Here is a 27916-nt window from a genome sequence, read left to right as displayed (position 1 = left end):
TTCCCGAGAATGTTATTCTAAACATCTCGCAAACAAGTTTTCATTCTTCAATCATCAGTTTGATTACGCAGATTGAGGCACGCCGCCGCTGATTTACATCGATTGTTGATTGTTCCCGCAAGATCAACGTACAAGATTGAACCCAGCTGCGGCCGCCGCCCCTATTGCGAAGGAGGCAGGCAGGCAAATTCTTTCCATTTGCATGATTCATGATTGTTTTAAGTGGTTGGTTGTTTTGTTGGCCCCATAAATTACCCGATTTGCGTGGGTTGATGGTCAATTCTGAGTCAACCATGTCCACGGCTCAATTGGCCGCGGTGTGCCTAATTAATCATGTTCCAACGTTCAAATGGTCCGGAATAAACTCTCCCCTTAACACAGACTCCGACCGATATCTAATTACCGCCTTTTCCCGCTCTCCCATTACAGATCATCGTCGTAGTAACAGACACGACGACGACGACGACGACGACGGCTAGTACATAATCATCGACCCTGGACACGGCGCGTGGGCGGGCAGTTAATGAGAACAATCATCGACACCACCTCACCGACGACCCTTGTGTAATAGTGTAATAGCCGCCCGCAATCTCCCAACCCCCCCTCCAGGAAGAGAAATATGAGCAATGCTGTACGGAGGAGAGCCGGGTTCCCACAGTAATTAAGTCATCGCGCGCGCGTGAATTAGCCGACTAAACGGAGAAGATCGTGCGATCGTGTCGTGCTGGACGCTCTGGACGAGTGAGAATAGTGGAGGTTGTTGGGGTTTGTGTGGGCTTATTCCAGTGACTGTGGGGTGTTGAGTAGAGTTTGGTCAAAATTCTCGCCGCACTAGTAGCGACCGAAATGGCTGCGCAGCCAGTTTGTACCCGGTTTTCGGACAATTACGATATCAAGGAAGAGCTGGGCAAGGGGGCGTTCTCGATCGTGAAGCGATGCGTACAGAAGTCGACGGGGTTTGAGTTTGCGGCCAAAATCATCAACACAAAGAAGCTCACGTCGCGGGACTTTCAAAAGTTGGAACGGGAGGCGCGGATATGCCGCAAGCTGCAGCACCCGAACATCGTCCGGCTACACGACAGTATTCAGGAGGAGAACTATCATTACCTGGTGTTTGATCTGGTGACCGGTGGTGAGCTGTTTGAGGATATTGTGGCCCGTGAGTTCTACTCGGAGGCGGACGCGTCCCACTGTATACAGCAGATCCTGGAGTCTGTGAACCACTGCCACCACAATGGAGTCGTGCATCGAGATCTGAAGCCGGAGAATCTGCTGCTGGCGAGCAAGGCCAAGGGTGCGGCGGTCAAGCTGGCCGACTTTGGGCTGGCCATCGAGGTCCAGGGTGACCAGCAGGCATGGTTCGGATTCGCCGGCACGCCCGGCTACCTGTCGCCGGAGGTGCTCAAAAAGGAACCGTACGGCAAGGCCGTCGACATCTGGGCCTGCGGCGTTATCCTGTACATTCTACTCGTAGGTTATCCGCCCTTCTGGGACGAGGACCAGCACCGGCTGTACGTGCAGATCAAGGCCGGCACGTACGACTACCCCTCCCCCGAGTGGGACACGGTTACGCCCGAGGCGAAAAACCTCATCAACCAAATGTTAACAGTTAACCCCTACAAGCGAATCACCGCCGCCGAAGCACTGAAGCACCCCTGGATCTGCCAGCGCGAGCGCGTTGCCTCCGTCGTGCACCGACAGGAAACGGTCGACTGCTTGAAGAAGTTCAACGCCCGGCGCAAGCTCAAGGGCGCCATCCTGACCACGATGCTCGCCACCCGCAACTTCTCCAGCAAGAGCATAATGGCCAAAAAGGGCGACGGCTCCCAGGTCAAAGAGTCCACCGACTCGTCCAGCACCACCGTCGAGGACGACGACTGCAAGGCGCGCCGCCAGGAGATCATCAAGATCACCGAACAGCTCATCGAGGCCATCAACAACGGGGACTTTGAGACGTACACCAAGATCTGCGACCCGCACCTGACCGCGTTCGAGCCGGAAGCCCTCGGCAACCTGATCGAGGGCATGGACTTTCACAAGTTCAACTTCGAGAACGTGCTCGGCAAGAGCAACAAGGCCATCAACACGACGATCCTGAACCCGCACGTGCACATCTTCGGCGAGGACACCGCCTGCATCGCGTACGTCCGGCTCACGCAGTACGTCGACAAGCAGGGACACCCGCACACGGTGCAAACCGAGGAGACCCGGGTATGGCACAAAAAGGACAACAAGTGGCAGAACGTGCACTTCCACGGTAGCCGCAACGGCAGCTTCAGCAACACCGCGACGCAGTACGACTTTGTGAACCACAAGTAAGCGGGCGGCTGGCGTGAAACTTAAGAGAGAAAAAAAATCAGAAAGAAATATGCTTGTTCGTTACAAATAACTTAATAAAGAAAAACACACTAGTTTAACGATTCTAATATCATTGTAACCAAAAAAAACCGCAGTAATGGCAAAGCGGCGCGGCGTCTCAAAACTATTGTGAGCGGAAAGGAGTCATTCGTGGGCGCTTAGCTTAAATTTTAAGCCAATAACGCCTGAATGCATGCTTCTTCATGACAATGAATTCAGGCGTTTATTGTTGCTTGTTCATTTGACAGATTGACTGATTGACAGACTACTTACTCTGATTTTTTGCCAGGTTTACCGCTCCAACTTCACTAGTACTTACCGGTAATTCTGCATGTCTTCAAATTCTCTTCAAAAAGAGCAACAAGTACCTCAACGCTGAAGTCCGTAATTGAGAGCAGTTGTTCTCGAGAGCAGTTGTTTTGGCGTTTATTTTTGACAGGTTAGCTGAAATCTGGAGCGAATAACGCCAAAATTCATACTGTTTGAATGGATTGAAGTCCGTTGTTGATTAAAACTAGTAACGTAAGATTTGCACCTTTTCGAATAACAAACTTCCGATATTATTCTGGTTCTTAGCGTACAATTTGATAAACTTAATTCAAAAGCTACCCTAAATAAACATGAATTTGAAAAACTAGGATTGCACATTTGGCAGAAAATCCACTGGCACGTGTTGTCTTTCCCGTTGATGTCATGGGTTGCTAAGGTGGGGTCGCATCTTTCAGATTAATCAGCATAGTGAAAGCTTGACTGGTAGACAGAACACTTCCCGTGACTTTCCGCAATGTTGACTCACTTTTAATAAGTACTTACCAGACATGCAGCAATCTTCAAGAAAATGTCAAAACAAACAAGTAGGCGGTTGCTCTCATTGGCCTCAACCAATGAAGTGGATTCCGAAATCCATGTGTTCACAAAACCTGTGACTTTCAATTGTGACAGCTGAAATCTGGAGTCCATAACGCCTGAATTTATACTACTGAAACTCTTTCAGATGTGTGTTGTTGATTTCTATTGACAGATTGGCTGATTGACAAATAGCTTACCTTGACGTTTCTCAGCTTTGCCTCTCGAATTACACAAGTACTTACCAGAAATTCAGAAATCTTGAGGCAAATATCAAAAAACAAGCAATGAGTGCCTCAACACTCATGCGCAGTTGAAGATGTTTATTCTCTTGATCTCAACCAATTTTCGATTTAAAAAAACGACCTCTGTATCATCGAGGGCAGTTGTTTTCATGAGCAAAATTACAATAATTTTGATAACAAAACCAACTTGATCTAAACATCACGAATGACAGTTTTCCGCCAACAATAGTCGAAATTTGAAAAACCGCGCACCGCAAAAAAATCAATCCGAGAGACGTGAAGCTTTTAAATACAAAAACACTCCCAAAAAGAAGCAGCAAAACTGTAACTGGAAAAAACCAACTAATTGCGCGCACTTGAGCAAGAAGCGTATTTTCCTAGAAAGTATGTTGAACAATTTTAAGCAACAAAAAAAAAGAAGAAGAAAAGAAACACACACTCACACACATTGAACAACAACACATTTTTTGTCGGTGAAAGATCGGATCTCTTTAAAAAGAAAAACAAAAAAAAAAGGTTTGAAGAGAGAGAAGAGAAAACCTATTGAAGTGGAGTATAAACAACCAAGTTTTGCAATTTTTTATGAAACAAATTCAAAGAAAACAAGCAAAGAACGGCGTTCTAGGGTTATATAAAAGTTATTAATGAGACAACAAGAAAAAAATGAAGGAAAGCATGTTTAAAGCATCAAATTTCACTCACACAGTGACAGTTTCGTAACTCTCCCGTTTTTTCCAAGTATATATTTCTCAAGTTCTCTCTATTATTCATGTTTTAAAGAAACAAAACGAAAAAAATAAAAAGAACCTAAATCAAGTATTCAAGGTGCGAATAAGACGAAGAAAAAGCAAAACAACAACAACAACCAAAAAAAACCAATCAAGTGGCACTCACTCACACTCACGCACGCAAATCTACTACTACTGCTAAAAAAAAAACAAATTGTGCTCGTCAACAACCTTGACAAAAACTTCGACTAAAGCGCCAACGCGAGCGACAGGCTCTCTGTCATATTCTCTCTCTCTTTTTCTAGAACACTTAACAAACAATCCAGCAAAACAAAAGAGAGAACGCAATAAAACAAATTTATTACAAAAGAATAAAAAAACGCATAACTATCGTTAGTGCTGTGCTATTCGAAAGAATATTAAAAACATAGAGAAAACCAAAAAGTGAAAAGACAAAGAAGAAATCACGAACACACACACACTAACATACAGTAACAACAGCGTGCCGATTAGTTGTATGTAGTGAGTGCGAGCCTAAAACAATAGACGCAGCAGCAGCATCAACAACCACACTTACACACACAACTCACAAATACACACACTCAGACAAAAGTTGCTGAAAAATAGTAAAAGAGAAAGAAAAGAGAGGTTGAAGGGGCTTAAAAACGTCGCATCTATGCTCTAAATCGTCGCCATATTAGATAGAAAACGTTTATACACATACTTAAAGGAAGGAAGAAAGGGAAACGTCACCTAAAAGAAATATTTTACACACAACACAGACACACACGCGCGCATTCTTGTAACATACGGCAACATCACCAACAGCAAAAGAACACACACACAAACGTCACGCGCGTCACAATTGTTCACCTCTTTTTAAGTCACGTGTGTTCGGGCTAAATATCGACCATCTCTCTTACTACCTACTCTCTGTATAGTTTGTTGGTTCGTGTAGTGTGGAAACAAAAAAAAAACAAGAGTTCCGGGTTCGAAACCCGGTGATTGACCAAATTTAGGCTAGATTTTGAACGAAGACTGCGACTGATTTGTTTGAAGCTGCGGAAGACAATTGTTTGCGTGTGGTTTCGCAATCCTGCGCCGAAACGGGGAGTGGGCGCCACTTGTCAGTTTGACAGCTGTCAGCTTGACAGTGGTGACGCGGCGCTGACATTTCTAAAAGTGCCATTGTTTTTTGCATTCAAACTTTTCGGCACCCTCCGAAAACGTCAAACGAGTCCAGAGCTGCTGCCGGATCTTATTCCGGATCTCTTCCGGAAAATGTCCGATGACGCATTGTTTAGATTGGCGTTGAAGAGTAGAGTCGAAAAATGTAAACAAAGCACTTCTTGCATCAGCTGATGCACGAAGTGATTTGTTTACCCTTTTTCGGCACCCTCAGCAAACGACAAACCATACAAAATTGTTGCCGGATCTTTTCTGAAGAGATACGGAAAAAGATCCGGCAGCAATTTGTACTGATTTGACGATTGCCGAGGATGCCGAAAAGTTTGTTGTTACTGTTTGCAAAAGACATTCAACGCTGTTTGAAAAGTTGGCGTCTAACTGTCAGCTTGACAGCGACAGCTGTCAATTTGACAGCTACCCCAATGAGCCACACTGGCGTAAATCAACGTGTTGAATTTCAACGCTTTAAATTTGAATCTGACAATGCCGCGTACAAATCGATTCCAATTTGCCAGAACCGGAAGCCGTTCAGCGTCAACTTTTGAACTTTGGCTCGCGGCAACAAGTTTTGCCTATTCATGAGCTCGTTTGATTTTTAAATTGCGCCTCTCTCCTCGTGGATTTAAGGAGATTCCCCCACCAGAAACCACACCGCACACACACAGACACAGATCGATGTTGCATCCCCCTTGTAGCGTCGACGGAATAAAGAAACGTAGGAAATCCGGATGAGGAGGGCAGGGGTAACGTTTTGACCTTATTCTTCCGCAAAGAGCTTTCAGCCATATTTGACAGTTTAGTTCGCCTCGTTCCCTTACTAACAAATCCCTTGAAAAGGAGCAAAAAAAAAAACAAATCGGTCCTACTAAATATACACAAATCGTAGCGCGGAAAAAGAAGAATATCAAAAAGATTAAACGACGCTTGACAGCTGGGAAAAACAAGCAAGAAAAGATGTAAAATCAAAGCGATAGGAGGAGATCATCGAAGCGAGGGCTTGGAGAAACATAACCAACAAAAACAAAACAAAGCAACCCTAGACAAACAGTATCAATCAAGGAAGAAGCGGCGGGTCTTTGTGTCCCTTTTTTTCTCTCCCAAACCATTGTACGTCGCCGAGTTGAGGTTATGGCCCGGGTTGATCCAACCAAATCCTGCCCCAAATTTGCTCGAATCATCATTATCGTCGTCGTTGCAACCAATATTAGTCTGCTCAGCACGCTGGAGAGGACACTTTTATGTGACATGTACGTACACGGTGGCAGGGGGCGAACGGGGAGGCCCATAAACCCCCAACGTTCTTCGCAGCCTACTGCGATGCGGTCCCTTCGCCTTCGCCCCCCCTCCTCACCGAATGATGGTCAGTTCAAATTTCCTGCACGGTTAGAAAATGTCCACCCTGTTTGACAGCTCTTCTTCGCAAACTTGTGCCGCAGAACGCAGAAGGTTGTGTGTGCAATTCAATTATCCTGACGGGGACCGACCTGGTGCAGGGCACCGCCACACAATCCGGATATGATTAGGTCCGGTCGGGTGATTGGAACGGACCTTTCTGGTCAGCGGACTCCGCTTTTTGAACGGCAGCCATTTTGCTAGTCGTGTCACCCCTCGCGCAGCGTTTTTGACAGTTGAGAGACCGTGCTGCCAGTTTTTCGTTTTCAATTGGAACGGGGGGTAGCTCAAACGAAAATTCCGACGGATTAGGAGTGTAGAGGGTAGGACGATCTAATCAAGTGTCAAGCTCAGATTGAACATGATAAATATTGGCAGAATGTCGTCGTCATCGTTCGGAGGAACGGTCCAGCCGGCCGCCGCCGGCTGGGATGAGTGATGACAAGGATGAAGGCAGAAGGAAGAGACTCCGGATGATGAAGAAGTAAATAAGTTAACGAGTATTGACGGAATTCAATGATATCGCCGACGGTGCGTCGTCGTTCGGTTCGATTCGGTAGGAAAAGCAAAACGAAGAAAAAGAAGAAGTTATCAAAGAAGTGCTCCCAGTTTAAGAATTTATAATCGAGAGCCGTCGTCGATTTCCCGGGAAACTTCGGATGAATATCAATCTTAAGTAGCCAAGTCGGCTTGGGAAAAACAGCCGAGGACGGAAGCCAGGACACCAGGACGGGCCTAAATCAAATTTTAATGGTGAGTTCCAATTAAAACTAATACTATATATTGCATGATTGAGTTTGAGAGTGGGGGGAGAAAGAGAGCACGATTTGAATTATTAAGTGTTGCCGTCCGGACGGATGGACGGACTCCAGGCTGATTGAGTTATGAATAATACATTAATTACAAACGCGCCATTGGCGCTAGGCCAGGGTCCTGGAAATAGCATCGCACACCACGTGGTTGAGAGATTTGTACGGGCACGCGCGCACGCCATTTGATACGATTAAAGCGCGAACATGCCGGAATTTGCGTTACATTTGGGGGCATAATTGAGTGCAGATGATTGCACTACAAATTGTCTTGAAAGAAGTATCATGCGTCCCCTTCATAAACACTTCATGGAGACGCATGATGGACCAGTGAACGTGGATAATCGTGCGTCTCCATTGAATGATTCTTCAAATAAGTTATTCATTGCAACAGTGATGAAATGCTTTCGATAGCTCCCTAGAAGGTAAAATACACCCTGCAAACCTCGCAATTCATGGCCATGGCCCTTTTGAAAGTACCAATGCACTTGTGGTCCAGATTGCAAATGTAAGTGAAAATTAGATTTTGAAGCCTTGGTGGTGACTTCGGAAGAGTTGAAACAAATGGAAAGGGGCAACTTTTGGATTAGTTTACGATTAGAGTGTTTCAGAGAATCTATTTTTTTTTTTTAATTGTCGTCATGCTAATCCAAGCAACTTTGTCGAAGACACCCCAATTTTATCTCGCAATCTACGCCTCCTACGACATCTTATACCAAAGGCATTAAGGAAAACGCTTAAATTCAGTTTTTCAATCGTTTCAATTAGGGATTAAATTTTTATTTCCAAATAAACAAGAGCATTTTTGGGGGCATATTTGAGCCCTGAATCGAGACTAATCAAACCATATTTTTATACGTGATTCGTTTAGACAAATGATTTTTTTCCCTGCGACTTTGGATAATCGAGTCTTGAATGTAATAGACTATTTTTTCTTATTTCGTTTAAGTGACGAAAACCCCGGATAACAAAAGTGATAAAATTCAAATAGTATAAGCAAAAATTAAATTGAAAAAAATTACATGGTTTAATGGCAAAAAAGGAAAATTTTAAAAATTTGTTGTTAAATTTGACAAAATTCACCAAATTAAATCATAGAATTCCCAAATTTGCAAAATTGACCAAATTGACATAATAGACCAAATTGACAAAATTGAGCAAATTGAAAAAAATCATTGAGTTCATATAAGTTTAAGTAGGTTAAAGTCCCGTTAATAAAATAAACAACAACATAAGTTTAAGTCACGTAAATAAAATAATCTAAACTGGAATAAAATAGAATTCGCTAAAATGACAATTTTGTCAAAATGGAACAATTACATTTGAGCAGTTTTTGCTTTTTTCTACAATGTTTTTCTTATGGGAGAAATATAATTTGACACTCCATTGTCAAAATTGGCAAAATTGTCAAAATTGTCAAAATTGTCAAAATTGTCAACATTGTCAAAATCGTCAAATTGTCAAATTGTCAATATTTTCAAAACTGTCAATATTTTCAAAATTGTCAAAATTTTCAAAATTGTCAAAATGGTCAAAATTGTCAAAATTCACAAAATTGTCAAAATTGACAAACTTGTCAAAATTGTCAAAATCGTCAAATTGTCAAATTGTCAATATTTTCAAAACTGTCAATACTTTCAAAATTGTCAAAATTGTAAAAATTGTAAAAATTGGCAAAATTGTAAAAATTGGCAAAATGTCAAAATTGTCAAAATTGACAAAATTGTAAAAATTGGCAAAATGTCAAAATTGTCAGCCAATGTCAAAATTGTCAAAATTGACAAAATTGTCAAAATTGTAAAAATTGTAAAAATTGTAAAAATTGACAAAATTGATAAAATTGACAAATTGACAAAATTGTCAAAATTGTCAAAATTGACAAAATTGTCAAAATTGTCAAAATTGTCAAAATTGTCAAAATTGTCAAAATTGTCAAAATTGTCAAAATTGACAAAATTGTCAAAATTTTCAAAATTGTCTAAATTGTCAAAATAGTCAAATTTCAAATTTTTAAAAATTTTCAAAATTTTCAAAATTTTCAAAATTTTCAAAATTGTCAAAATTGTCAAAATTGTCAAAATTGTCAAAATTGTCAAAATTGTCAAAATTGTCAAAATTGTCAAAATTGACAAAATTGTCAAAATTGACAAAAATGACAAAATTGTCAAAATTGTCAAAATTGTTAAAATTGTCAAAATTGTCAAAATTGACAAAATTGCCAAAACAGTCTAAAATTGTCTACAATTTTCTAAAATTGTCTAAAATTGCCTAAAATTGTCTAAAATTGTCTAAAATTGTCTAAAATTATCTAAAATTGTCTAAAATTGTCTAAAATTGTCAAAATTGTCAAAATTGTCAAAATTGTCAAAATTTTCAAAATTGTCAAAATTGTCAAAATTGTCAAAATTGTCAAAATTGTTAAAATTGTCAAAGTTGTCAAAATTGTCAAAATTGTCAAAATAGCCAAATTCACAAAATTGTCAAAATTGGCAAAATTGTCAAAATTGTCAAAATTGTCAAAATTGTCAAAATTGTCAAAATTGACAAAATTGTCAAAATTGTCAAAATTGTCAAAATTGTTAAAATTGTCAAAGTTGTCAAAATTGTCAAAATAGACAAAATTCACAAAATTGTCAAAATTGACAAAATTTTCAAAATTGTCAATATTGTCAAAATTGTCAAAATTGTCAAAACTGACAAAATTGTCAAAATTGTCAAAATTGTCAAAATTGTCAAAATTGTCAAAACAGACAAAATTGTCAAAATTTTCAAAATTGTCAAAATTTTCAAAATTGTCAAAATTTTCGAAATTGTCAAAATTTTCAAAATTGTCAAAATTATTAAAATAATCAAAATAATCCAAATTGTAAAAATTGTAAAAATTGACAAAATTGATAAAATTGACAAAATTGACAAAATTGACAATTGTGGTTTGGTTGAGCGTTTTAGCAGAATGCATTACTGTGAATACAAAGAGACGAGTTGTTCCTTTATATAGCGGAATTAAAAGGAACAACTCGTCTCTTTGTATTCACAAAATTGACAAAATTGTCAAAATTGACAAAATTGACAAAATTGACAAAATTGTCAAAATTGTCAAAATTGTCAAAATTGTCAAAATTGTCAAAATTGTCAAAATTTTCAAAATTGTCAAAACTGACAAAATTGTCAAAATTGTCAAATTTTTCAAAATTGTCAAAATTGTCAAAATTGTCAAAATTGTCAAAATTGTCAAAATTGACAAAATTGTCAAAATTGTTAAAATTGTCAAAGTTGTCAAAATTGTCAAAATTGTCAAAATAGACAAAATTCACAAAATTGTCAAAATTGACAAAATTTTCAAAATTGTCAAAATTGTCAAAATTGTCAAAACTGACAAAATTGTCAAAATTGTCAAAATTTTCAAAATTTTCAAAATTTTCAAAATTTTCAAAATTGTCATTCTTGTCAAAAATGTCAAAAACTAGAGCTTCCAAATTTACCGGGTTTTGAATATCCCGGGAAACGGGAAAAATATTTTTAGAATCCCGGGAATTCCCGGGAAATTTTTGAAATAGTCATAAAATCTATGTTTTCATTATATTTGTTATGCTTTTCAAGCTTAAAATCATAGAATTAGCTCAATCATATTTATTGGAGATAATCTACACTTCAATCTAAAAAAGGACGACAGTTTTTAAATAGCTGTGATGAAATGAAAATAAGTTTTTTTTTGTTTTTTGTTGTGCTTTTTAAATGAACTACAATGTGATTCAAATTGAATAAACTAATATAAATATATTTCTTTTTCATATGACATGATTAGAAAAGCTTGAAAAATGTCATTGAAAATAGCTTCAAAAAAAACAAGATGCGACAACTAATAAAATGACATCAGCCTATGTAAAATTTAAGATAAGTTTTGAATTTCATATTCAATATAATAGTGGCAAAAAGAAGATTTTTTCAGCACGAGTCGTATAATTATCGGATAGATCTGGATTACTTTTTCAAAATGTCCTATGTGCATAGGAAACTTTTTTTTGTTTTGAAAAAGAAACCTAGAAATACGACAAGTTTTACAACAAGTTTCTTACAACATTTTTCAATCCCGAATAAACGCCTTTTGAATGGATTTTTTGCAAACATCCATGTGTTAAATAAATTGACCGTTAAAATTAAAAAAAAAACTTATTGATAGTAGTGCTAAAAAGTTCAATTTTCACAAAAAAAAACTTTGCAAAAAAACATATTTTACAAATTATCTTTAATTTATTATACTACCGCCAGCAAGGGAAAACCGGAATAGATTTTAGAACAATAAATTAAAAAATCGGTGTTCTGTGAAATTGTTTTGTTTTGTTCTTGTTTTAACCAAAGTCATTCAAAACATCCTGCAAAAAAATGGGTAATGGTTGTCTTAATTCGTTTGATTTGCCCTGATTTTGGGGCCATTGTTTGATGAAAAATATTTTTTTCCAAATTTTAAATCTTAAATATACGTAGATATCAGATTGGAAATATTTATAGCGCCTAGCATTTTGCAGATCGGTAAACTAAAATTTTAACAGTTTTCTCTACACCAAATTAATTCTGATGTATGCCGAATACAAATTATAATGCTTTAACATTATTATCGATTATGAGATATTCAACTGTTAATCTATTTCCACATCCCAAAATTCCCGAGACAAATTATTAAAAAAAATCCCGGGATTCGGAAATTCCCGATTTTGGAAAAATCCCTGGAATTTCCGGGATGGACGCACTAGTCAAAACTCAAAAAAATCACAAAATTTACTAAATTTACAAAATTGACAAAATTGTCAAAATTCACAAAATTGCAAAAAAAAAAACAAATTGACGAAATTACCAGATAAAATGACAAAAATGGCTAATTGTTTAATTAACAAAATAAACAAAATGGCGTTTTCTTTTCAATTTAACCTCAAAATGCACGTGGGACAAGATAGCACTATGATTAGATGACAAGTATGGAGACGCTCAGTTCATTGATATACTCTATCAATTACCTTGCGTCTCCACATTAACAATTTCAGATTTCAGAAATGATTTCAAATTAGCTCAGCAAATAGGTTTAAATTCGTAAATCTTCCGTTCAGTGCTGTTTAACTGACAAAATAAACAAAATTGACATAAATTACGAAATTAACAAAATTTACAAAATTGACGAATTCATAAAATTGGCGAAAGTGACAAGATTTACCAAGTTGTTAAAACAGGATTAAAAAAATCACAAAATTTATAAAAATGACAAATTTCAAAAGATCACAAATTTGGCGAAAATTTATATAATTGACAAAAATCACTGAAATTAATAAGGAATATGCATAATTGGGACCATCCCTAAAACTCGTGGACATCTTGGGGGTAGGGGGTTCAGCGATTGTCTACGCTCGGGAGGGGGGGGGGAGTTGGTCTGAGACTTCAAAAAAGTGTCCACGTGGTTTATGGTCGTGGTCTCATTGACACAATTGACCAAAATTTACCAAAACTGACCAAATTGAACAAATTGATTCTGACGATTGTCCATTTTTTTTTAATTAGCGATTGCCCACGTGGGATACCACAAAACCCAGTATTTCAATGCAGTTTGATAGGACAGCACTGAACGGAAGATTTACGAATTTAAACCACTTTGCCAAGCTAATTTGAAACCATTTCTGAAATCGTCTAATTAATGTGGAGACGCAAGGTAATTGATAGAGTATATCAATGAACCAAGCGTCTCCACAATTGTCATCAAATCATAGTGCTAGCTTGTCCCACGTGCATTTTGGGGTTAAATTGAGAAGAAAACGCCATTTTGTACTGATTTTTTAATGCTTCTGATCTTTTGCTCATAACAGATTCACAATAGATGATTTCAAATCTCATAAGATATTTAGCACGACAATTATAATGGAGACGCCTAGTTTATTGAAACACTTAATCAGGTACCTCGCGTCTCCACACTAAATTAGACAATTTCTATGCAAATCAGATTTGATTTCAAATTAGCTCGGCAAAGTGGTTTATAAGCAACATTACATCCGGATCCTCAGAAGGAAGTCCGTCGTTCGTCCAGCGCCTCAATCGACACACAAATGAAATGTAACAACAAGTAATAGGATATTGACCGTGTCCGAACCGACTGAGTCTCCTTCCACGAAATCCCATCTCCTTCCCAAATCCCAATGCAATTGATTAAGTCCGAAAGCGTTTGTGCGTGTGTTTTGCTTTCATCTCAACCGAATCCCACCTCCCCCACAATTGAACACGTGTAATAGTAACGTGATTTCCTTTCTGTTCTTTTTCTCTTTCTGCCTCGCTTTTCAGGTGTCAAATCACGTGGCAAAGGATGGACGAAAAAAAGGAATCGACACTCACCTCTTCCTCGCCGGAACTTGGTGACCGAGGTCGCGCTGGCTTCTCCCTCCTGCTGCTGTGAGCGCCATATCCGCGGGACCATAAATGATTTATGTTTCCTCTCGAGAGTCCGGGGACACCAAAAAAAAAACGGATATCTTCGCAAGACAGCGCCACGCCGGGTCACAGCTGCGTGAGTCACCAACCGACCGACCAGCAGGACCATAAATTTTCCCCCGGGGGGCTCAACCAGCCACGACGACGACGACGACGACGACGGGAAAAGAACAAACTTTGCCTCGTGGGGTCGAACACGGCTATTCCATTAAAGCTGTTGGGTTGGACCGTCCCAGACAACGTGGCGGGATTGGTGAAGGTTCTTGGGTTTGTGTTGTGCTTTTTTTTTCGCGTGCACTGGCAGTGCGAGGTACATCGTCGTAAACAATACCGCCGGTTGGTCGTTTCACGCAAAATTGAATTGAAAATTGGTGTTGACTGCGCTGGTGCGATTGGGGTGGGAGTTGTTCCGGGTTGGGTTGGGGTCTGTAAGAGGAGAAAAGAAGGGGAAAACACTAGATAAATATCGATGGAGGATTTACTTTGCGGGATGGAAATTTTTTAAAAAAAAAACTGGACTTAAAGTTGCATTTGAAATTAAAGTTGAATTCAAAGATTGGAAACAGATTGCTCAAGATTCTTTCCTTCACTCGCAAGCAAAAATCGGACACGACGCAAATCTGCTCTCATGAACTCCTACCATTTGTCACAATAACATCAATCACTACTGAATACTCTCTCTTCAACTCTTCCTCTCTTACTATAATCGGTTGGTTTGCGATTGGCTCAGACAGGATCGCGATTTTTTTCTGTTTACACAACATCAAAGCCACATTTGACAGCAACTTCAACTTTTAAAAAATCAAATTGACGGCCACAGTGGTGGTGCAGGCCAAGCTCCTCTCTGAGCATGCTCGTCAGTGTGAGTGTCGGGCGGCGAGCGAAGTAGGCCATGCGATCCACGAAGCATTTGAATAGCTGTGTGAAGCGATCGGACCAATCACTGACTGATGCTTGCGAATCATGGTAGCTCACGATCGATTGCGGCAGGAAGATTCGAGCGATTTGATCGGAAATTAGTGAGTGATTTCTGATTTTTCGAGTTCAGTGTTTTGGACGTCTAATTTTTACTGCTTTAAAAATTTTCAGGGAAACGGGAAAAAACATTTTTGAAATCCCGGAAATTCCCGGGAATCTGCGCAGTTGATTTTGACACTAAAATCGAACACTAAATTTGCAAAACAAGTTGAGAGCTACAATATTCAAACATGCTTGATTGAAAAGAAAACTGAAAAACGAGTCATATTAACTCAAGATTTTGAATAAAATTTACTGAATCAAAATTTGCCCAGATCAAAGTGTATTTGGATGAATATTTGAATAAAAAATATTCATATTTGGGAAGGGTTCATTCAAATAAAATTGATTGATAATATACCCTAATTTGAGTTATGGAATGGGTAGATTCATTTCCAGTAAAAAAATCATGGCAATTTTACATCAGGGAAGGGGTAAATTTTATATGCCAGAAAAATGTGTAACTTTACCTCTAAAAATGTGTAATTTTACCACTTTTCGAGTGAAATATAACTTTTTATAGTCTAAATGGAAGTAAAATTACATCAGAAAGAGGATATATTCAACCTTCTAGAATAACACATACAAAAGTTAAACAATTTTTTACTGTGTAGAAAACCAATTGACAAATTTTAAGATATCCTAGATCTACAGGAACAAGTCTGGAGTTTTTTTTTTTGAAAAGGTCCAATAAACCAAATTTTCAGTTTTTGCTTTTTGGGTGTTTTTTAATACCCCTGATTCAATGGGGTTTCAAAAACACCCGAAAAGCAAAAACTATAAATTTGGTTTATTGGACCTTTTCAAAAAAACTCCAGAAGTTGAAGTATCATATCAAAACTCCATTATTTCCACTCATTTTTCGTCAAAACTACATAGTTAAAAATACACAGTAAAAAATAATTTAATTATTGCAGGTGTAATTTTGGAAGGTTAAATATTACCTCTTTTATGATGTAATTTTACCTAAATTTAGACTGAAAAAGTGACATTACAGCAGAAAAGTGTTAAAATTACTCATAAAAGATGTATCCTTTCCAGATGTAATATTACCACGATTTTTTTACTGTGTATGTAAACATGGAAGGTATGAAATTAGTAAGTTTAATATAACCTCTTTTATGATGTAATTTTACACTAATTATAGTGCAAGAATTAAAATAACACATAATCAGAGGTAAAATAGAATAAAAATATTACACATTTTTTGAAAAAAGACATTTGGGGATGGCTACAATTTCCTCTGAACTATTGACAGAAAAGATGTACCCAATCCATGATGTAATTTTTATCTCAGGAAATGTGCAATATAACACAATTTGTGTATTTTTACCTGTTATAATGTGTAATCTATTTATTTTTAACTATGAAAAAGAGGTTACATAAAACCATTCAAATTCACAATTTTTTTGCTGTGTAACTAAACTACACATAAAAATACGTGTGAATTTACTCGACACGGAATTATGCATCACATATAAACTCGGTTCAAATTCACTGTAATTGGAGCCTGACATTTCAAAAGGGCACAAAACTTTTGTAAACAATTGTGTATCCCTTTCACTCAAATGACAGTTTGCATAAGGCGTGAGAGGGATACACTCTTGTTTGCAAAAGTTGTGTGCCCTAATGAAATGGAAAGCGCGAATTGTCTGAATCACACGTAGAGTCATATTTCCACGTATGGTTTGTTTCAAATTTACATCAAACTGCATGACAAATTTAAATGTTTATCGACGTGCAAAAGATTTACATCATTTATGAGTAACATTCGGATTTGTTTTTTTTTCTGTGTTAACCTTCTCAACAGTAAGTTACACAGGTAGAACAAATAATGATAAAATCTGGGAATTTGAGCGAATTTTTGTATCATAAAAAAATGTGTAACATTGTATAAATAAATTTTACAAGTTTTTGTGGAATTTAACTTAATTCACATAAATTGAGGTAAAATTACAACCGAAGAGAAGTAATATTCAACCATCACCATCATAACCTCTGCTCGAGATTTCGTAAATGGCTATAAAAATGCTGGGAAAATCAATTCAATTTTCAATGACAAGCCCCCAAAAAAAAGAGTAAAAAAATGATTCAAAACTCAGAGTTGAATATTCTAGAAGAACGAACGTGTTTTCCACATAATTGACGTAAAATTACATCACATTGCACGATTGCAAATTCTTCAAAATTTACCTTGATTTAAGTTCATCCTCACTCTGGTGAAATTCATCGCAGACAAGGTAAAAAAATGTAACGAACGAGAATGTTAACTGCTTTTGTGTCAGAAAAAAATGTGCATTACTTCCTCTGCAAATGTGTAAATTTACATCCAGTAATATTGAGCCCTCCGTTTACCTTCTAAATTAAGGTAACCTAAATTTTTTTTCTGCTTTGTAGAAAAAAACACAATGCAAAAAAGTTGAATTTTGGAAGGTTGAAAATGAAATGTTTGAAAAAGTCCTTCTTTTTTGTGTAAATTTACCTGAATTAATGCGTCAAAAAGTGAACTTCAAGAGAATCTAAAGGAAATTTTGCCAGGTGCTGATGTTAAATTGCACTTCTTTTACGCAATTTTTTTCAAGAATTCAAACACAGTCACTTGACTCTCGTCAGAAAAAAAACATTCGCACAAAGCACGTTCGTTTGGCATTCTATCGAAATTCCGATCACCTTTCCAAGGACTGCATTCAAATGATTGCTGTCACCACGCACGAGCAACAAAGAGAGAGATTGAGAGAGAAAGTAAGTGAGAGAATATGCCCTCGTGCCGGGCGGCTGCTTGAGTGCTGAGCACGGTTGCGTTCGTTTCGACTTTGTGTGCGTTCATTGACGGTCGCTTTGAAATGACGATCATGGCAGGCGCTGCAATTTGAGCGTTCAAATATGGAGTACGATAGCTGACTAAAGGCACTTTCAAGTGTCGCTCAGTCACTGTCAATGTCAAACCCTGCTTGTATGTGATGAATAAAAAAATAAACCAACATAAACTTGTTGGAGTTAAAAATGACGTACATTCAGATGTTGAAGAAATGGTGGAAAATTGATCAAGCTTGAGTTCATCACTGTTGAATTGAGTTTAACTTTACAGTGACTTAGAATGAACATAACTCTTTGGAATTTGGTTCACTATCAGTGTTGCTAGAAATTTTTAGATTTTCAACCAATCAAAATGGAGACGCCCGGTGCCCCCTCCAAACTTAATGAAGCATTCAAAGTTGATATCTCCTTATCGAATATCGAGCCGCAAGAGTTTGCGAACGTAATAAATTACGTTCCCCCCTCCTCTCACTCGATTTATGAAAACGAGACTACAACAAATTGTCCCCTCTTCCCCAGCCCCATTTTGTTCCATCCCTTCCGGCGCAAACTACCGGGAAACAACTCGAAACCTTGTCCTCCCCACCCCTTAAACCAACCATCTTAAAATTGATTACCTCGCCGCCCCCCCGTTGATCCCTGCGACGACGCAAAATGATTGATTTTTCAAGGGTTTACTCGAAAATCCAATATCGCTAGCCCGCGAGCAACTCCCTCTCTATCTCTGAACAACTCGACGACGACGACGACGACGACTGACATTAATAAATCGCTGCCGCGGTTCACCACCTTTCCACCGCCACACTGAAGAAAGTTTGGAGTTTGAAAATTTGTTTGAGGTAGAAAAAGCTTTAATACCGAAAAATGTTAAAAGACCACAAATCACAGACTGATTGCCACCAAGACAAGTTTTTGAATCGAATTATCTAGTTTATGCGTGTAGAAAACAAAAGTTTCTTTTAAAAAAAAAAACAATAAAATTGGCATCACTGCAAAGCATTGCGAGAGGCTGCTCTCGCGCTTGCCGCTCTCTCTGCTTTGCACTCTCTCCTTTTTGTGCGACACTCCGCACGCAGTGACGTCACGAGTTGACATCTTTCGCAGCAGAAGCGCGCGTGAGCGCGAGAAAAGTCTAGCAAAAGTCTGCAAGCGCGCGCGTGCAGATCTTTCGGCTAACTACTACCAAGGGTACGACAACGATAAAAACAAATCGATTCGCGCTTGCGACCGGGGGCAAGTTACGTCAGTTTAGTTGGATGACTTTTTTTGTTACTTCGTGCGTGACAAAAAAAATCAGAATGAGCCTGCAAGAACCGTGCAAAATGACCGCCAGGGGGGTCAGAACACGCCGGAGAAGGTGCATTTGAAAAATTTAGAGCAAATTGCGGCCGACGATTTAAATTTTAAATGACAACATTACACACACGTGTGTCTGTCCGCTACCTTCACAAACAAATGGGATGGAAGGGGAGAAAAAAAACGACCCCAGGAATAATTCCCCGTGATTACCAGGTGCAATAACATTGGAAGTCGGCAAAATGGCACGACTTGGTCGTCCACGTTCTATGTTCTATTCTTAGCCGGACAGGTGCTCTCGCATTTAAATAATGCATGGGTGGAGAGAAAGGAGGAGGTTCGATTTGTTGTGTAACTTTGTGATGGGTTTTCTAGGCGCGCGCGCGCACAGACAAATGAAGTTTGCTGGCAGCACTGCCGATTAGGAATTTAGCGCAAAGTGAGTCATCTTCAAAGGGGAAATTTAATTGGATGCAATCTTGCATGAAATTATCGAATCGAAATTGGCGCTAGAGTGCACTGGTGTGCAATAATTGCAGAGCGTGTTAGTGTTGGCTTGAAAAAACAGATGGCGACGTGGCTTGGAAATTAATTCCAACAGTAATGTGAAAAAAATTCAATTTCCCATGGGCAGATGTTGTAAAATTACGCTGCGACGATAATCGAATTTTCAACAGGGGTTATTCCCGGAAAACCGCCAATAAATTACGTACAATTCGTTTGTCTGTGAAGTTCCGCAAATGGCCCTTTTCTCGTCAACTCCCAATGATCGTAAAACCATTCGGTTTAACGAAACGAAGAACGAATGCTGCTAACTTTTATGGCCGCCAAAACAATAAATATGGCTACCGCTCACGCGTGTACAAGGAAAACACAGTCACACACACACACACATACTCACAACAACAACTCTACAAAATGGCAACGAACGAATAACAACCAAAAACCAAATAACAATCAGAAACAGTATAGAGAATGTGCCAAACGATACACATGGTTATTGTTTATGCCCTCATCCCTTTCCCCCTTTCCCCCCTCTCTCTTTTCACTTCATTACACCTTTGTTTGTGTGTGTGTGTGCCCTTAAGGTCGATTTGCTGCCCGTTTCACCTTAACCCCGACCATGAAAACCAAAACCATAAAAAATAACCCCTTTTCCGATAATCGTGTGTCATGAATAGTGTTTTCATGGCAAAGTGACAGCCGGGAACTTGTCACACTCACACACACACACATAGAGCGCAGTAGGCTGTACGCGAGAGAGCGCGCATTTGTTTTGTTATTGTTACCGCTATTGTTTTTGTTTACCTTAAAAAAGGCGAATTTTGCTTTTTGCCAACTTAATTCTTTAAACTGTTTTAGTCTAATGATGTCACTTTGACAGAGCTTTACGTTTATTGTTGATCGAAACGAAAGTATCACGCTGGAAACGGAAACGAAAAGTAAACAAAACAACATTACACAAACACATGTGTCGTGATGAACGAGTAAGAATGTAAACAAAACAAAACTAATAGTGCACCACTTATAATTCTCCATTGTTCGCACTTTTCCTCCCTTTGAAAAAAAAACAAAACAAAAGCTCTTAATATACACTCATACAAAACACAGCGCGGCAGCGCTCGCATCCCCTCACACTAACACAATCACAAAAAGAAGAGAAAACAACTTTTTTCCTCACCGCAGTAAAATATAAAGTAATGAAAAATCCCTCCTCTAAGAATTTAACAAGCAAGCAAGCACGGGAAAACGTCAAATCAACCGCAAAACCAACTTAAACCTGCTGAACGAAAGAAAAAAAAACAGAAACGGTAATGCAAAAGATCTCTTAAATAAATATATTTTTGAATATTCGTTTTTGACCTTGTACGAGATGGAATCACTTGTTATTATATGCAGTTAAACAACAAACCCCAACCAAACAAACAAAGAAAACGAGAGGCGCCCTCAACAAGAGTTAACTCACACATCAATCAGTAGGCGCAGACATTCACTCTCTCACCAATACATTCAAACAGACTCACCCACAATTTACGCAAAGCAGCTGTCTCTCTTTCTCTTGATTATTCAATCGTGTTTGAAGAAGAAAAGTTACTCACACTGACATGCTAACACACACACACTAACACATTCAACACACACACAAACACACACTTTTTCCCGTCGTATTTTATCCTTTTTAAAACAATGAAAACTTTAAAGAAATCGAATTGTCGTTCTCGCAACGCATCGCGCAGAGAAAGAAAGAAAAAAACAAAGTAACCCAAGATTGAATTTATTGAAACTTTAAATCAAATTTAAGCAACCCAAGGTGGAAACTGTTGAGAGACGAAAGAAAGAAAAGAAAAAAAAGTATAAACACAAATTACATCTAGCATTTTTTTTATTTTTAAACGTGACCATATATAACAAGTAACAACACTAAAAAAAGAATATTTATATGTAAAAGTGCGTGCATTTGTATTTGTATTTTGTCTCTTTGAATGAAAAAAAAAATCTTAAATAATATAAAGCAAAACCACACACTCACACACACACAGATAGAAATCAGAATTGTGAAAATAAAAAAAACTATTTAAAGCAGAAGGCGAAAGTGCAGAAGAGAGCGCAGAGTGGTGTAACTAGTGAAATACCAAAAAAAGATAAAATAATTCAGAAGAATCAGCAAATAAACAACCATACAAACACAAAAACACACACAGACACATTCTCTCTATCTTTCATCGTAAGCATAACATAGACGAAAAAAAAGTAAAACAATGGAATAGAAACAAAAGTAAAACAAGCAAAACCAAACAAATGAAAAAAAAAAACAAGAAATCACCCTCATGAAAGCAAAAACCCACATTAAAAATCACACAACCACACAGCAAACATGCCCATTTACCCCAAAGTGTGTGTGAACGTGAAAATCAAGCAAAAACAAAAACAGAAATCTCGCAATTTTAGCAATGACCTACAACAACACACACGCAAAAAAAAGAAACATCAGTAACGAAGCAAAACAACATCAGCACACACCGAAACACACACACACATCAGATGGGAGGGAGAAGAAGGAAGGTTAAAAACGGGCGAATCGAGTGAGTAAACAAACAACAACAACAACAAGCGAGCATATAATGTCGGAGCAAACAAAAGCAAAATAAAAAAAAATAAGTGTGGAAATGTGGGAAAAGAAAGAAAGCAAAAAGAAGATGAGGAAACATAACAAGAGCAAACAAAAACTGAAAATCTCAGATCACTTAAGGACGAATAGTCAACACACACACACACACATACATACACACACACATAATATTAAATTTAATATTAAATTATATATAAACATGGAAGGAAAAAAAAAACAAAGAAAAAAGCAAGAAAATGCAGAAAATATTTAAGAGTAAATTGTTTAATCTAGTCTTCAAAGGTAATTAAAATTAAAGTAAAATATAAAAATATGGAGAAAAAAAAAACAGAAAAATGGAAAACAAAAAGAGCAAGGAAAAAAAACTATTAAATATGAATAAAATAATTTAAAAGAGATAAAAATAAATAAAATGGAAAGAAATCCTAAAAATGCGTCCGAGCGGTGTTTTATTTGCGAGGTCCGAAATTTCTATAGGGGGAAAAAGGGTAATATGCACCCCCTGTTTTTCTCGGCATTTGGGAGAATTTTCCGGGAAAAAATCATAGAAATTGGAAGCTTAACATTGCTAAACCATGCTGGAAAAATTTGAGCATCGTAGTATAAAAACAGCTTAAGTTATTTGCAAAACTTTAAAATGTTATGTTTTCATCTTAACTTTCACTTTCATTATGAGTTTTGGACAATTTAAAAAGCGTTTATTCATATTGTAAGTGTTGAGGTATATAGTTTTTGCCAAAATCTTCATTATTCTGTAGATAGATGAGTCCAAAAACATCAAAAAAATGCATTTTTGATTAAATTTTCTGCAAAAAGCGTGGTCGGGGCAAAATGCACCGCTATGAAGCTCCATTGTAAAAACAGCGGTGTCATCTAGTGGTGACTAGTGAAAACTGCTTTTACCCGGTGCATTTTGCCCCATTGTTGTGGTGCATATTGCCCCGCATGGTTGTTTGAAATGGATCAAAAATGTTTTTAGAAATTTGTTATTTTCGAACATTTTTGAGGTTTTTAAGACTTTTTTCACATGGATGACGAAGAATAGTAGTTGTTTTAGAACATCTAACAAAATTCTTCCACAGTAATGCTGTAATGGTTGAGAAATCACAGTTTTCCCTTAGGGGGTGCATATTACCTCTGATTTTTTTGTATTTTTTTAATCAGGCTGAAACCTTTTTGGTGCCTTCGGTATGCCCAAAGAAGCCATTTTGCATCATTAGTTTGTCCATATAATTTTTCATACAAATTTGGCAGCTGTCCATACAAAAATGATAAATGAAAATTCAAAACTCTGTTTCTTTTGAAGAAAAAAAATATACACGTAAAAAAATTTGTTGATCATTTTCTGTTTCACTTTTTTCACTACAACTTGATTTGCAAAAAAAAGCTATTTTTTTATTTTTTATTTTCTAATATGTTTCAGGGAATATCAAATGCCAACTTTTTAGAAATTTCCAGAATGGGCAAAAAATCTTTGATTGAGTTATGAATTTTTGCATCCATACTGAGGGCGTAATATTGAATGATTGACCCTTTTGAAATGATAGTCTTGATTTGAAAAATAAAAAAAATGTTTTCGAAAAGATCGAAAAATTTCACGAATAATTCATATTTTGACATTGAAAATCAGAGCCTTAGTTGCTGAGATATCGACATTAGAAAATGGTTGGTTGTTTGGGTGCGTGAAACTTAGAAAACATCAAATTTCCTGTTTTTAAATCTTTGTATGGCAATATCTCAGCAACTAACGGTCGTATCAACAAAGTTCAAGAAGCACAATATAGAGAATTTTCTCAGCCTATTAAAATATTTTTTTCAAAAGTGGGCAAACATAGGCTCAAATTTTAAAAAATTAATAACTGCGACAGTTAAAAAAAATTCTGAAAATAGCTATAACTTGAAAACGGTGCACTTTATCAAAATTTCACCAAAGTACTTTTTGATTGCAAAATCGATTTTACATCGAAAAAGAAAGTTGAAAATTTTTTACGACTGATATTTGGATTTTTTGAAAAAAAAAAAAATCAGCATTGATTCAAAAAATTATAACTCAGTCTAAGAATTTTTGCCCATTCTGTAAATTTCTGAAAAGTTGGCATTTGATGTCCCCTAAAACTAGTGCGTCCATCCCGGGAATTCCCGGGACAAAATTCCCAAATCCCGGGATTTTTTTATAATTTGTCCCGGGAATTCCCGAAAAAAAAGCAAATTTTGTCTGGAAATTCAGATCTGGTTGTGGAAATAGATGAACAGTTTTATACCTCATAATCGATAATAATTTTAAAGCATTGTAATTTGTATTCGGCATATATCAGCATTAATTTGGTTTATTAGGGACATCTGTTAAAATTGAAGTTTACCTTTCTGCAAAATGGTGTTTTGAATATTTCCTATTTGCTTTTTTTTTAATTTTGAAAGATTGAGAAATCTAAGTATATTTATGATTAAAAAATTAAAAAAAAAACAAATCAAATAATTTTTCATCAAACACCGACATGTGGGGCAAATCAGGACAAATGAAACGAATTAAGACAGTTATTTCTTTTTTTTTTGCATGATGTGTTGAATGACTTTAGTTAAAACAGGAACAGAACAAAAAAAAATCACCGAACACCGATTTCCAAATTTATTGCTCCTTACCTATTCAGACTGTATTCCTGTTTTTTTCCTAGTTGGCGGTAGTAACTTAAAAATAATGTATAAAATATGTTTTTTGCAGAAGTTTTTTTTTGTTGTAAAAGTTTGACTTTTCAGCACTAGTTTCAATATTACCTATTTTTTTTTTTATTTTACCGATGAATTTATTTAAAACATGGATGTTCGCAAAAATTCCATTTAAAAGGCGTTTATTCGGGATTGCAAAAAATGTTGTAAGCAACATGTTGTGAAACTTTTTAAAACAACCAATGCGCCAAGAGTTTCCTATGTGCATAGGGCATTTTGAAAATGTTATCGAGATTTATTCAATAAATGTACGACTCGTTCTGAAATAATTTCTTCTTTTTGCCACTTGATGCTTAAACTTATATTATGTACAACATAAAATTCAAAACTTATCTAAAATTTTACATTTACTGGTGTCATTTTATTTTTTTTATGCTTTTCTGGTCATGTTATATAAAAAAGAAAAAATATTTATATAAGAATTTGAATCACATTGTAGTTCATTTGAAATCCATAGCACAACAAAGAACAAAAAAAAAACTTATTTTAATACCATCTAAGCTATTTAAAAAGTGACGTCCTTGTTTAGATTGAAGTTTAGTATGTAATTCTATGATTTTAAGCTTGAAAAACATAACAAATATAATGAAAACATTGATTTAATGACTGTTTCAAAAATTTTCCGGGATCCCGGGAAATCCCGGGATTCCAAAAATATTTTTCCCGTTTCCCAGGAAATTTAAAACTCGGGAAATTTGGACACCCTACCTAAAACATATCGAAAAATTAAAAAAAAATGAAAAATAGTTTTTTTTTTTAAATCAAGTTTAAGTGACAAAAAGTGAAATTAAAAATCACCTTAAAAAATTCTAAATCTGAAGAAAGATAATAAAGCCAAACTAATTGACTAATCAACTAACAATTCTATTTAATAAAGAAATTCCTCCTAATAAATTTAAAGTAGGAGGAGCAACTATATTCCCTGAACATAATAAAAATCATCATAAAGCTATTCATGACCGAAATCTCAGAGAATTTCTCAGATGGTTTACCAATCTAAACTTTACCGATTTTTCAACTACCGAATTCGATCAAAAAATCTTAGTGTGTTGATTTCAATTGAGTCCTAAAATGAAGCTTAGATTGCTTATATTATTGTTTACAGCAAGTACAATTACCCTTTGTGCGACCACAAAGAGTTTAAAATGGATTTTTAATCAATTTGGAAAAAAATAACCTCGCGGTCCTTTTTGACAGAAAAGTTCCTACTTGAAAGCTCTTTCCAGGGGGACCATAGTTGATCCATCGAAAAAATGTTGTCTTGTCAACTTTGTTTTTTTTTGCATTAAAAAAACGAAAAGTGATCAGAAATGGTTTTAATCGTTGAACATACAAATTTACTTAGGGCTTTAGGACCCAATTCTACTGCAAAGCTCTACGGATGTACTTGAAAAATTTAAGAGTTTTACATAAAAAATATTTGTTTTTAGTGTCAATTTCGCCAAAACTGATTTTTCAATTAAAGGTTTTTGATATATCTTTTCAGGGACAAAAACCCCGCAATCGTAGTCGTATAGAAGTTTGCAACAACCATTGCCGATTAGTTAAAAAAATGTAAGGTTGCAGTTCTTGGAAAAAAATAAATCTTATTCAAATTATGACCTGGGTGCTGAACAGTGGTTCGCAAAACGGCCTCAATTTTGAACTGTCAAAGTGGAACCAATTTACTGTTCGCCAAAAGTAGAGAGTATTGTTATCGATCATTGAAAAACATTTTTTTTTCAAGAGTGGAAAATTTGTGGCTCTTGAGGACCTGGAGTTGAAGTCAAGAAATCTCTAAAAAGATGAAGGCAAGATCGTAATTTATAATAATTATGAATTGAAGTTGTTTATGGGGTCGATGCGGTTGTATCCATCCAGCAGCTGTCTTAATTTTATTTTGATTCCGTTTTAAAACCTACTGAACATCTTCTTTTTTGTTGGATCAGCTTCGCTAGAATTAGCGGCGTTTTTTCACTGGACCAGGAAGAGCTGTAGGATTCCTAAATCAGCCAGGGAATTTATCTGGGACATCGCAGAATGACACCCTCGCCGCAGTTCTTCGTCAACCATAAAAAAGTAAAACCTCTTCTAAGCGATCCAAACTTAAAAACACACAATTTTTCATCCAAAAATGTCAAAAACTAGACAAAATAAGACATTTACTATTGATTATAAAACAGCTCATATACCAGTAAGAAAAAAGTCAAGCTTGTGCTTGAACAGCCTCCTGCTTTGTAGTTGTAAACAAAGTGGGATCATTCGAAAAACACGTTATGCATTCGCTCTATTCATCACCCAGATTATGACCTTTTAAAGCAGGGGTGCCCAACCTTTTTGCCCTGCGGGCCAAACCTGATTTTTCTGAAGCAGTAGCGGGCCGGAACTTATGTTTGATAAAAGTTGAAAATTAAAAAATGTATTCATTAGATCATTTTAAAATAATCAAATTAAAAAAAACTAGTATTGCAAATAAGATTTATTTATCTGGATGATAAGAAAGAAAAACAAAGAAACCTGTTGAAATTAAAAATTTATTAATAATTAGAATTCATTTAAACAAAATTTGGATTCAAATCTTCTTTACAAAAAACCCTTTTTGTGTTATTGTGCACTTTTATGCAAATATCTTACAAAATATTTTAATATTATTCGAAACACACAAAAAATCTAAAAAGATATTTTTAAAATTTCTACGGACAGTTGAAATTTTGTTTGAATTTTTTTTTTTGCTGCTTTGAGACATTTTTCAATATATTTAAAATATTTGCAGCGAACTTCGTTGTTTATAATTTGCTTTTTAAACTTATTCTTGGCAATGTTTATTACTAATTTTTTTCTAAAAACTGCATAATTTTCTTCTTACTCGTTTTAAATAAAAATCAATTTGAATAAGATGGCTCAGAACAGAAAAACTCAAAT

The 27916-nt window shown here is 36.5% G+C and overlaps 1 protein-coding gene across 3 annotated transcripts in view; it reads left to right on the top strand.

The window, feature by feature from the left end:
• The window catches only part of LOC6051665 (calcium/calmodulin-dependent protein kinase type II alpha chain), a 119408-nt gene extending 96814 nt beyond the window's left edge, over positions 1–22594 (top strand). For all 3 annotated transcript variants that reach the window (XM_038266811.1, XM_038266813.1, XM_038266812.1), the window contains 2 exons: positions 430–7510; positions 13885–22594. In XM_038266811.1, coding sequence (XP_038122739.1) covers positions 847–2319 — 1473 coding nt within the window. In that variant the 5' untranslated portion in view covers positions 430–846 and the 3' untranslated portion in view covers positions 2320–7510; positions 13885–22594. The remainder of the gene's footprint in view (positions 1–429; positions 7511–13884) is intronic.
• The last annotated feature ends 5322 nt before the right edge of the window (positions 22595–27916 follow it).

The sequence above is a fragment of the Culex quinquefasciatus genome, chromosome 1 (assembly GCF_015732765.1).
Source record: "Culex quinquefasciatus strain JHB chromosome 1, VPISU_Cqui_1.0_pri_paternal, whole genome shotgun sequence".
Taxonomy (NCBI): Eukaryota; Metazoa; Arthropoda; class Insecta; order Diptera; family Culicidae; genus Culex; species Culex quinquefasciatus.
The sequence above is the reverse complement of the archived record's forward strand: the minus strand, read 5'-3'. Positions and strand labels throughout refer to the sequence as shown.